This window comes from Diaporthe batatas, assembly GCF_019321695.1.
Source record: "Diaporthe batatas strain CRI 302-4 chromosome Unknown Contig00006, whole genome shotgun sequence".
Classification (NCBI taxonomy): Eukaryota; Fungi; Ascomycota; class Sordariomycetes; order Diaporthales; family Diaporthaceae; genus Diaporthe; species Diaporthe batatas.
This window is the reverse complement of record NW_025408553.1, coordinates 1,217,842-1,230,873: the sequence shown is the minus strand read 5'-3', so window position 1 is coordinate 1,230,873 and position 13,032 is coordinate 1,217,842. Positions and strand designations below refer to the sequence as shown.

Below are 13,032 nucleotides of genomic sequence, written 5' to 3'. Positions count from 1 at the left end.
CAAGCTCCAAAATTAGAGTGATCATGCATTTATCTCAACGTGGCCTCTCAAATTTGAGCTCAAAAACGAGCAATACGGAGAGACAACAGTAGTGGTTGCATGTTTCATCTATACTTGAATTCGGGGTATCATGAAGAGCTATGCCTAACCGCGTACAATTTTGTATGCAAGTATGTATACTGTGTGGTATGTGCTGCTTGCTGCTGATGCTGCTGCAACCTCAACCTCGTGACTTAGCGCCAAGCCTGGCGCCGGCAGCGTACCAGCTGCGGCGACGGGGGCTAATTTAGGCCTAAATCCAATCCGTCCGTACCGCCGTTGGAGGATCGTTGCCGAAACCTTGTGCCAGGCCAGGCCGCGGTCCAGGTCCGACGTCCACCGTTCAAATGCTCCTTTTCCTCCTTACACCATTGTCATGTGGAGATGACAGTCGGTACAACAAAAACAAATATCATCATCCGAAAAGAACGCCATCGCTATGCTGAATAGACAAGCAAGAGTTATGCTTCGTTGGCGCCGTTCGCGGCATTACGCCGGTTCAGCGGCTGGTGAGAAAGCCTGTTGGAGCGCGACGTGTGCGCAGCCCTCCTCTGGGGCTCACGACCGACCGTGCACCGGGAGGAGTGCATCGATGCCGGTGCGTCGGGTGCCTATATCATAATAGCACCCATTTCGGAGTCCCGAGAGGATCTGGAGGATGGATCGCGTCGGTATCAATGGGTGAAGACACCCCAGGAGTCTCCGCCGCAGACCCAGTCCAAACAAAAGGACTAGCAGGACAATGCAGGCCAGAGTAACGCTGTCCCGTGCTTCTGAGGACCACAGATTGCGGTAAAAGGATTCCCAAGCCCCGGTTCCAGAATGCCCCTAGCCCTGCAGAACCCATTCCTTGACTTCAGGATTCCAGCGGTGGCTAAGCGCAAGAACAGGTCAGCGGGTTAATACTTTGACAAGAGTGTTAATTTGGGAGGCATACCCTTGCCATTCGGTCGTCACCAGGCTCTTCTTTCCATACTCGCTCATCAGAATCGTGTCGAAAGAATACGGCACAATGGCGGGGACGCCCTCAAACTCGGTCTCGCGCATGGGATACAGCTCGGTGGTCTGGTAACGGTGGTTGTTCTTGCAGGCCCAGACGCCCGGCGACTTCTCTGGCTCCCGCTCGGCAAGGCCGGTGATGTCGATGAACATGCCGTTGGTCGTGTCGATCCACCGCGCGTCAATGACGTTCATGCCGTTGCCGCGCACCCGCTCGACGTGGTTCGGGTTCACGTCCAGCAGGTATACCTTGCTCTGCTCCTCGCCGGTGGCTTCGTCGACGTAGCGGTATTCGTGCATGGTGCGGTTGTAGTGGTCGCCTATGTACTGGAGGGTCGAGGCCGTGACCTGGACGTCGAGGTCGTAATCCCAGGGCATGATCTGCCCGTTCCACCACCACCCCAGCAGCGTGCCGTGCGCGAGCCACGTGTCGATGCCCAAGGCGCGGAATACTGACACATAACTTCGAATGAGGTGGCGCAGCGCAACACGGTGCGCCTCATAGTCAACCTCTCCCTGGAAATAGCGGCCGTCGTAGTGGCCCAATGCCTCTGTGCCGCCGGCCTCGAAGAAATACTTTTCGCCGCCTTTGGGTTTGTCGTCACCCCATCTTTTCTCAGGCAGACTTAGCACTGTCGTGGCCAACGAGCAGGAAAGGAGCAGCGTCTGTAAAAGCCTCATAGTGGTGAATGCGGAACGTTCTTTTTGGAATAAGACAAAGTAGTCAGCCCAGGCTACCGGCTCTGAGGTAGCAGGCGAAAGTGCAGTGCCAGAGACCGTGGAATCGAGGATTTGATGCTGACGAATATGCAGGATAACAAGAACAGAGGTGGTTGCAGGAGAAGCCGGACAGGACTCGCTGATCTGGGACCAGATATGCGGTCGTCTGCCAGATATTGGCTGTCGACTGAATACGAGCTCGCAAATGGTATCGTAGAGCAATGTGGGCTGGACTCCCGGATAGGATAAGAGGGCTCCTCGATGAGGTGGATCAGCAGGAAGCTGGGGGGCCGGAGTTCCAATGGGTCCTAAAAAGCTCGAGGTGGTTCAGCTGGTGGCGCAGGCGCACAGTCTCGGCGATATCCACGTAGGTAGTGCTTGTTAATGATGCTGTTCGTCGATGTCGACGGCGGAGTGTTGACGGCTTTGACGGCAGCCTCCCAATGCTCGCTCGGTTAAGAATACAGTTTACACAGGCGAGGCGGATATTTGTATATGTACTCGGTACAGATAGCCGACATGCGGTGAGGAGTGGGTCGATGACCACAGAGAGTCTCTCAGTGCTGTGCCAGGCACTGCAGCGTGATCCACCAGGTCGAATCGGGTCGGGATGGATCAGGGATGTTGTAGGAAGCAGGCAGGGAATCCTGTGGATTTGGCGATAGGGACAGGAGGTGTTCTGACAAGACCTTGGCAAAAGACAGAATGGAGGCGCAAGCAGAATGAATGTGGGAGGATGCAGGCAGGTGAAAAGAAATCAAGAATGAGTGAGGCTTTGCAGTTGACAGCCAGCCAGATAGACAGACAGCAGACAAGATGGCGCATGTACGTGGAACCAAGGGGGTGGCTCGGTGTGGAATTGCGTAAGACAGGCAACCCAGTTCGTCTCGAGGGGCTGGACGGGTTGACGACGGCATCAACCAGGGCTTCCTCAGGCGTGTCAGGGAAGATGACGAGCAAGGAAAGAAGTGGGCCTCGCAAATATCTGATCCTCGGGCAGAAAGATGGGATTGCAGACGCAGATGCAGATTGACGCTGGCCGCTGAGTTGCTGCTGCTGCTGCTATGCTTTGAATTATCCTGAGAATTCCCAAAGTACACACAGCACGGCAAGCAGCATACATCAAACTCTGATTTTTTTTGGCCGTGTATCACTGCCGGCCATGCACATCCATCATCATCATCATCGATAATCATTATCGTTCCATGGAGGGGTGGATGGGGCCTGCATCGCGCTTTCCTTTTGGGACCTGAGTGGTGGTCAAGCCATGTACCTTGTTTCCTTCTATTTTTTTCTCTCCCACCGGACAAAACGGCATCATCGATACAGAGTACTTCCTTCCTTCCATCCAGTGACTGTCGCGTGCACAATCTCCTGTTCCGTTCTTTCCGACATTGGTTGCAACCAAGATGGCATGTGAACCCCTGCAAGCCCAGAGGCATACGCGTCTTGGCGCTTATCCGTCAAGGAACAGGGTCACACAGCGACATGGGCCCAGCGACCCAGCTACGACCCCAGAAGGATGCGGATTTTAAACTACCACTATCACATTTCAGCAAGAGCCTCCATCATTGCCATCACCAGTGCACCACAGAGCCTCCAGCTTAATCGAAACTCTATTTGGAACGGGGTCCTACCATATTAGCCTGTGTATCAAGACACGTCCACCGACCACACCAGGGCTTCTTGCACGGGCTTGACTCGCCATCCCCAAAACAAAAAAAATAATCAAAAAAAATAATCATCCGATACCGCCCACAAGCCCTGCAGTAATCAATGCCACGGTCCATCCCATCTTGTTGTGCTGTCCATCCTGCAGCGCCTGCCCAATGGCTCTCCATGCCTCTGGCAATACCAAGAAAGCCAAGTTGCGCTCGCTGACAACCAAAACTCCAACCCTCTCTCACCTATGATCGACAGCCTCAGGGGCTCCTCAAACCACCTGGGCAGCCCATCACATCACATCAGCCTGCTGGGCAGAGCAGCACAGGCCTGGGACAACTGGACGATGACCTGCTGCAGCCAGCCCACAAGGCGGGCGCCACCTCGCACAGCTTCAGTCAGACCAATATCATACCGCGGAGTTGCGTGACGCGCGGCCCCGTCACCGCACCATTTCTCCCTCCGCTGGACGTCTGACGACCGTCGGGTCTGTCCTCTGTCCTACCCACCCGCCCGTGACCTATCACAAAGACCCGCCCGCACTCCGGGGGCCGTCTCGTTGAGGATGCTGCCCTCACTATGCCCCATGGGTATCGGTCCGACGGTCGACTCTTTGGGGGCAGCATATGGCATCTAATTTTAATGCCGTGCTTTGCTTGACGACTCCTCTGTCTCGGAGCCGCGAAACAGCTACCCATGCCCAGGGCAGGGCAGGGCAGGGCAGGGGGCCAGGGGCCAGCAGCGCTGGCTGCCGTTTATCCCGGCCTGCTGGGTCCCACCACCACCGGCGTGGCATTGCCGCGGGAGGAGGCGAAGCAGTGTCGTCGTGACGCCCGATCCGGCCGTCCCCCACGCGGGATCCGACGACGACTCAGGTCCTGCCTCTGCCTGCGTACGCTCAGCGAGAGTGTGTGTTTGCTGCGTGAGCCTCAGATTATCCGTACACAGTAGTCCCCAAGCCTAATAAGCCCCTGGATCGTCCTCCCATCTGGGCAACGCAAGCCAGCAAACTGAGATCCAGCCCTGCGGGTTGGTTCCGCAGGCGGGGCCCCAAGATCACCAGTGTGCCGGTTTGTGCCTATCAATCTCTCTCAGCAAGGGAAATCCTGTTCTGCCCAACAGGTCGCACCAATGGGTCTCCTGGCTGAAATGGCTGACAGGGCTTGGGGCGACGGCATATTTTGTGCCCTCTTTTGTCTGTAACATGTCTTGTGCTACCGACACCCCAACATGCCACTATGTATGCAGCCCGCCCGCCCGCCCCAAAAGCCTGATCCTTCGGACGATCTTCACCAATTCGCTTCGTGCAAACTCCTCGGGAAACCGGCACTCTGCCCAGCAATCATAAGACCAGTGACGAGCCTCGGTTTTCTGGAACAGTTTGCCTTGGCCAGCTGGGCATCATGTCCAGCGCCTATCGCAGTCGCGCTCTCGTGCCTCGACACCGGCCTGCGAACCCAAAGAGCCCGCCCCCCTCACTGCAGCTTCCCCCAAGACAGTGAGGGCTCCTGCAGGAAAACAAATACTGCTGCCTGTGCGTATGTGAGAGAGAGCTGGGGGGAGGATTCAGCTCGCTAATAAGGCTAGGCGCTTCGCATGCCGTCTCCCCAAGGCGTGTCCGTCATTATGACACCGTAGATCTGACAACCTGCAAGTCAGAGCCGCTAAAGGATCACTTTCTGACTCTTTTGTCGGGACACCTTTGACTTGGCGGGGGCCCCCCTTCGCCTGGCCTTGGTTACACAGTATTCCTTGTCCGTACTGGGGCTGACTGGGGGCAGCTTTTCATCCTGCCCGGTCCTGTCTGTCCTATCGTAGCAGATACACAACGGCTGGCTTGCCGGGCTTGCTCTATGACCGTCAGCCCTGAGGGGAAGGCACTCTATTTCGTCAGGATTTCGTTGCAAGTGCCTCAGAGGCTGAGACGAGGGAACGTAACACAAAATTAAGTGACTTGGAGATGCCTGGATGATGGTGAGTGTGTCGAGACGAATAGTTTCATTTAATGAGTCTTACATCCCGGGAACCACCAACCATACAGAATACTTGCTCAGAACTTGAAGCAAGCAATGAGGCCCACATCCACTTCATACGGCGAGGATCAACTCCACGCCAGGGTAATAATCATTCATTAGGGAGTCTTAGACCAATACGAGCCTCCAAGGTTTGCTCGGGTGTCTGCTACAGTACATAGCCTGCCAAGGCACGTGTGCAGGTAGTGGGCATTACTCACTCCTCAACCTCTCCTAACCACCTGCAGGCTGTGCTCCTACAGCAAAGTCTGCTGGATATCCTCAAGTGCTACACTTCTGGGATCATTACTTCCTCTATAGAGACCTAGTATCGCCGTATGACTCCATCGTGGCGTTAACGCCGTCGTTAAGACGGTGCCCCTTAGCCTTGTCTGTATGTCGTAAGGCTGAGGCTATAAGTACCTATCGTGTTATAACCATCATTATTGACAACGTATTTTTTCTAAGCGCTGGGTCTTGAGTGCTTACCACTATATGAAGGCGCCATGTATGTCCCCGGACGTATACGGAATAGAAGTGGAACCACAACCACATTACTTGCTCTATGATATTGACGGCCTATATAAGACCACCACCTTCAGCAAGATAATTTTAGAAATCAGACTAGAGCCCCTGCAGCTTACCTGTCCCTCGTCTAATTGAAGTTATCCTAAGGAGTACCAATCATGTGGTCCCTTTTAAGCTCGTAGCAGGCACCGCCACCCTCGCACTGGATCTGGCAGCCTAAGGAACCACAGGTAAGAGGTCAACTTTGGGACATTATCGTCAAGGGGTGTCCTGACAGAGGTTGTCTTAGAATATGTTACCAGGTTGACTTATAGGAAATATAATGAGCAATTAAAGCAAACAATAGTTAGTTAATTAATATTAAAGAGAAGTCTATAATCTCTCTTAACGCTTAGAAGGAGTAAATATAAGTATTAGTTAACTTAATTAGCTAAACCTAACTATACCTTTTAATATACCCCCTATCTATTAATAATATTATTATTATAAAAGATATTTAAAATATATAAATAGTATAATATTTTAATTATTAAATTAATAAACCTATTATTAAACTTTTTTTTATTATTTTATTAGTATTTATTAATATTAAGTTTTAAATTTATTAAAATTAAATAAATAATAGACTTAATAAATAATAGAAACCTAATAATATAAGCTTTAAAAATACTTTTATATAAATATTTATAAAATTCTTTATAAATAAAATATATTTAATATTATAAATACTTTTAATACTTTTAAATAAAGTAGTAATAAATAATTATATACTTTAAATAAATAGTAATTTTAATATTTTAAATAAGGTTTAATATAAGTTAATTATTAATATAAAGTATAAATAAATACTTAATATATAAAATCTTTAAATCTTATAGTACCTAAATTATTTAATATAAATAAAAGGATATAAATAAATAGGTTATATATTTAGCTTTATAAGTTAATTTAGTAACTATTAATTAATATTTTAATAATTAAATAATAAGTAATCTATTAAGGAGCTAAATCTAACCTTTAAATACCTTTAAATTATTTAAATTTATATTATATAAAGTATTACTATATATATTAAGCTTTATAGATATAATATCTTAAAAATAAAATATTTAATAATTTAAAGTTTACTTAATATAATAAAAATATTCTTACTAATAGTAAAATATTATTCTATTAAATTAATATTAAATATTAAAATAATAGTTATTAAAAGATAAAATTAACTCTTATACTTATTATTAAAAGTTTATTAAACTAATAAAAACTAATATATTATAAGGTTAATAAAAATATTATTATCTTCCTTTTATTTTAGGAATAAATTTAGATTTATTAAAAATATAATAACTATTACTATTAAGTATATTAAATTATTAAAGTATATATTTAATATAGCCTTATTAAAAATAAAAATCTTAATTTTAATTTAATAAATTTTAAGGTTAAAAATACTAATAAAGGTCTATATTAATATACTTAAATTTATTTAAAAGGATTACCTTAAATTTAATAATACTATTAAAATAATTAATAACTAAAATATTATTAATATAAATAGTAATAATAATATTATTACTTAAAAATATATAAATTAAATATAGCTTAATTATAAAATTTAATAAGTTTATTATATAATTTACTAAACTATTTTATTTTAATTACTTTAAACTATATAAAGCTTAAAAATCTTAAATATAATATTTTTAAATAATATTTAATATTTAAATAATAAATATATATAGATATTATATTTTAAATATTTATAAAATATATAATTTTAATATTAAATTATTAAAAATTTATTCTAATTATAAAAATAATTTAAATAATAATTCTTAATATTTTATATTAAATAACTAAATTATAAATATTATTATAATTAATTTTATAAATTTATATAAACCTTTAAATAATTAAATAGGCCTTATATTAAATAAAATTTCCTTTAATATTATATTTCTTTATATATATCTATTAAAGGTTAATAATATATTAATTATAATAAGTAAAAACTTTTATTTAAATCTTTATAGCTTTAAAAGTATAATTTCTTTTATAGCAATAAGTTAATTTAACTTTTAAAATTCTTTAAAACCTATATATAATTTTATAGAATATTATTATCTTAAATTATTAAAAATATAATAATAATAATAAGTAATTTATTATAATTAATATTAATTAGTATTAATAAATATATAATAGATTTAATAATTATAATAGTTAAATTATTTAAATTATTATTATTAAAGTTAATATCTATTAATATTAAGTTATTTAAATTAAAATTAATATTAGTTAGTATTAAATTAAAAAGTTAAAGTTTATATTAGTTAGTATTAAGTTAGTTTCTATATATTAAATATTAACTTTACTTTCTATAAGGGTTATATATAATAGTCTCTTAAACTAATATTTAAAGAGTATTTAATAATTAGTTTAGATAATATTATAAGTAATTATAGAAGTAGTAAAGAAGGTAAATTTATAGTTAATTAAAAGGATTATTTTATTAATTTAATAACTATTTTAATTAAATTTCTAATTAACTATATAATTATAAATTAGTATTTCTTTTATTATATATAGTTATTTATAATAGTAATAATAACTTTATAAAGTAATATATATAAATATAAAATTAAATCTTTATCTACTTTAAATCTAATAAAGTATACCTTTTAACTTAATTTATTAGTTTTATTCCTAATTTATAAACTTTTATAAAAATATAAATATAATAAAAATAAAATAAAGCTAAAAGTATCTAATATTAAGTTTTTTTATATAATATTTTAAAAGTATAATTTAATATAATAATATTAAATATAATTTATAATTATAAAATAAACTAAATATATAATATATTTAAATTAAAATATAAAAATATTTTATTATAAATTATAACTTTAATATTAATAATAACTATTTATATATATTATTTAAATATTTTATTTAATTTATAATAATATAATAAGGATTTTTAATAAATAACTCTTTATTAATAAAATAAATTAATTATAGTTTTATTAATATATTTATCTTTATTATTAAAAATAAATATTTTAACTTTTATATTAAATTATATCTTTATTATTATTAGAAAGTTTTAATAATTATAAAGATATAATTCTTTTTTAATAAAACTTAATAATACTTTATAAAATTATTAATAAATAATATAAAGTATTAAAACCTTTTAATAATTTTATTATTAAAAAGTACCTAAAAGATTTAAATAAATAATTTTAAATAGTACTTTTAATTTCTATTTTAATAATAGTTTTAAATATTATTAAATAGACTTTATAAACCTATAGAGTTTATAATTAAATACTTTTAGTTTTATTAGAATAATATTAATATTAGTATATAGTTATTAAATAGAGGTTTTATTAATATTATTATATTTAAATATTTTATAAAATTCTTTATATAATAAAAAAGCTTTAATATTCTTATTATTAATAGTTTAAATCTTAAAATTCCCTTTTAAAATTTTATTTATATTACCTTTAATTTATTATTTTTAACTATAAAAATATTATTCCTCTAAGTATTTAAATAAAATTAGTTTTAAATTATAATTTAATTAAATAAATAAATATTTTTAATTCTTAATTATAAAGTATATTAATAAAGGTATTCTTAATAATTAATCTATTAAAAGCTATAAAAGGATATTTATAATATTAACTCCTTTTATAATAAAATAAGTTTTATTAATAATAATAATTATTTTATTATATAGTTAAAATAAATTAAAATTCTTTATATATTTTATTATATACTTTAAAGTATTTAAATTAAAGATTTATAATATTTTATTTATATTTTTAAATAATAAAAGTTTTACTATATATATTAAAATATTAATATAAAATGTTATATCTTCTTTATTATTATTAAAGATTTTATTATATTGTTTTCTACTTAATTAATAATAACTTATTTCTTTCCTTCTTTTACTTTTCCTTATATTTTATTAACTTATTATAGTCTATATATAAATAGTTAATAAAATAAAGTTATAAAAGTAATATTATATATATTCCTTTTACTAAATTTCTTTAATAAGGAGTTAAAGTTAGTACCTAATAGTATAAATTTTTAAGTTTTTAGTATTAATTAGTACTAATTTTTTTAAAAATAGAAATATAATAGACCTTTAATTACTTAACTTTTAAATAAGTAATAATATTTAATATTTTAAGTTTAATATTAAAGAACTTTAAGATTTTATAACTATTAAGATTATTAATAATATTATTTATTATATTAAATAATATTATAAAGAAAAGAACCTTTAACTTTATTATTTTTAAATAAAGATTTTATAGATTTTATTATAAATTAATTAAACATTAAAATTCTAATAAAAGTTTTATTTAGAGTTAATAGAATAAATTAAAGTATTTCTATAAGTTAAAATTATTTTTATAGTATAAATTAGTTAACTAATAAAATAGATAGATAATTAAATTTTTAATATTATAATTAAAATAATTTTAAGGTCTTTTAAATTAATAAAAGCTTTTATATAATATAATATATATTATTAAATTAAAATAAATAATATTTAAAATATAATAAAAGTCTAGTTATTTTACTTTTACTATTCTATAAGAGCTTTACTAATAATAGGCTTAATTTTTATATTAATAATAATTTTACTAAGGTTAATAAAGTAAAAACTTAACTTTAAATAGTATATTAGTTAAGGTAGTTTTTTTTAGATTAAATTTAGGTAATAATAATAAATTAAGCTTAAAATTAAAGTTAAATATTTTAAATAATATTTAAATTAATTTAAGTAATTTTAAATTAATATTAATTAATATAGAAAATTAAAATAAGTAATAAATTATTATAGGTTATATAAAAGTATAGTATTTATTAAAAGATATAAATAATATTAATAATCTAGCCTTATAATAACTATATTCTAATAATTTTTAAATATAAAATAATTTAAAATTAATAAATATTAATAAAAATAAATAAATAAGAATATATTAAGTAATACTAAGCTTATAACCTAATAAGTAATTAAAGTAAATAATAGTTAGTTAATTAATGTTAGGGAGAAGTCTATAATCTCTCCTAGCGCTTAAAAGGAGCGGGTATAAGTGTTAGTTGGCTTAGTTAGCTAGACCCGACCGTGCCTTCCAACAAAATGGACCAACATGATCTTACACAGGGGGGGTCCATCCTGGAGAAGGTTAGCAAATGGAAAGCCTTAGTCTACATTAGATTGTCCTAAGAGGTTATGAGGTTGTCTCGGGACACGTTGAAACGAAGGAAGTTCAAAGTTGTTCTACAAAGGCTAATTCAAGAGGAAACTTCGCACGGCAGATGATCCTAAGGGAGCCCATGAGGGTGTCTTGTAGAAGGCTGTCTTGGAGGAGGTCGTTACGATCAGACGCTGTCCCATGCTCAGGTGGAATGAAATGATGCTTTGTGACTGAACTCACCTATGGATAGCCAATAGCTAAATGCTCTAATAGTCCAAGTAAACAGAGGCCCAAGCGACGTATCGGATCCCACCAAGCACCTCCTACTCTTTGAGGATGGTATCGAACTCTTTAGGCTCGCGCCACGTACTCGAATGGGTTTGAAGTTGTGGTATGTGAGATTATACAGTCGAATCTCCTCCAGATTTGGGAAGCGTGTCGCATATTTCTTCGTCGTTTTGACCAGAACTTTTCGACGGAGCGCGACTGCCCAGGTAATCAGAATGAGGCGCTTGAGATTTCGGCTGGCATTGTGTTCTTTCTTCTCTTCTTTTTTTTTTCTTTTTTCTTTTTTTCAAAAAGAAAAACCCTCCTGGGTCTTGAGCTTTTACCACTGTATGAAGACGCCATGTATGTCCTCGGACGTACGCGGAATAGAAGCGAAACCAGATAAGTGAAATCAGGCAAAGAATGTAAGGCTCAGCGTCCAGTTATGGGCGCCCAATACCTTGGGGTTCGTTCTGAAATACTTAAAGGACAATTGAAGTCAATATACCGTGACCTAAAAGGAACCTTGGAAGGACACAACAAGAATTCGAGCTTTGAAGCTCTTCGTCACGCACTGGCTAGTTTACGCCGCAAAATATGCCCGGGTCCAACAGACATATCACGGGTATGATGGTATTGTCAACCAAGCGGTGGTGCCAGCGATCATACTGCATGTTCGGGTATGTGCGCACCTGGATACAAAGCAGGACCACGACCCGGCAATCGAGTAAGATAAAGGTAGATCAATCCTCCCGCGGACACTGCCTGATGCCACCCAGCCAACGACTGTGATTGACTTCCGGAGTGCCGAGCATGGTGAAGTTCACTACCTGACTTGTTCTTGGCAGCCAGGACGAATACAAGTGGCTGATTGATAGTCGGGCTCAACCTCATGGTAGCAAGCCCGCCAGACAGGCAGAGAGATCACCGCACAGGAGAGGAACCAGCATTTGATCGTTGCAAGAGTTTAGACATTCAACTGTGCTGCTGCAGTGACTAGTTGGAGACATAAGTCCGCTTAAGGGCTTTGGAATGGCAGGTAGTAAGTACTAGCAAGACTCCCTCCCGGACAGCCTCGCCAGGTGTGCGAGCCAGGACACTACAGTCCCTTCAAATGTTGCATCGACGATAGGTCCACCCCATACCATCTTATAACGTCCATCCACCGTGCTGCGAAGCAACTGATGCCCCCCAAACTCGTCCAATGACACCATTCAGGTCGACCAAGGCAGGAAACAGGGCAGACGGAGTGACCAAATCACCTGTATGTAATTGCACCAGATTCAGCAAGGCAGACGAGATCATAAATCACAGCTTCCATGACCCTGAGATTGTGCAGATGACGACCCCTTCAACTGTGAAGCCTCACTCTCAACTGACTGTGAGTCACTCCTGCAATCAAGTCTCCAATCTAGACCACAATGAAGTAGTTTCATTTTAAATTCACACATATGTAATACATATATAGCACCTTTATATAATAATAAATACTTAAAACCTAACATTTAAAGAAATATAATATTATTATTATTAATAAAAATATAATATATAAATATATAACTTAACTTTAA

General features: G+C 37.0%; 1 protein-coding gene across 1 annotated transcript; it reads right to left on the bottom strand.

Moving 5' to 3' along the window:
- Positions 1-95: 95 nt before the first annotated feature.
- Positions 96-2,809, bottom strand: KVR01_006231 (uncharacterized protein). Its single transcript, XM_044788784.1, has 2 exons — positions 977-2,809; positions 96-913 (listed from the first exon to the last, which is right to left on the bottom strand). Exons 1-2 carry the CDS (start codon positions 1,717-1,719, stop codon positions 868-870), a joined length of 789 nt encoding a protein of 262 aa, XP_044645034.1. The 5' UTR covers positions 1,720-2,809; the 3' UTR covers positions 96-867.
- Positions 2,810-13,032: the final 10,223 nt, after the last annotated feature.

What these genes read in the sequence shown, in the direction of transcription:
- KVR01_006231 (XM_044788784.1), bottom strand. Translation starts at nt 1,719, where the DNA reads ATGAGGCTTTTACAGACGCTGCTCCTTTCCTGCTCGTTGGCCACGACA. An exon ending in GTGACGACCGAATGGCAAGG is followed by an intron (nt 914 to 976) that starts GTATGCCTCCCA and finishes TCTTGCGCTTAG; the next exon opens with CCACCGCTGGAATCCTGAAG.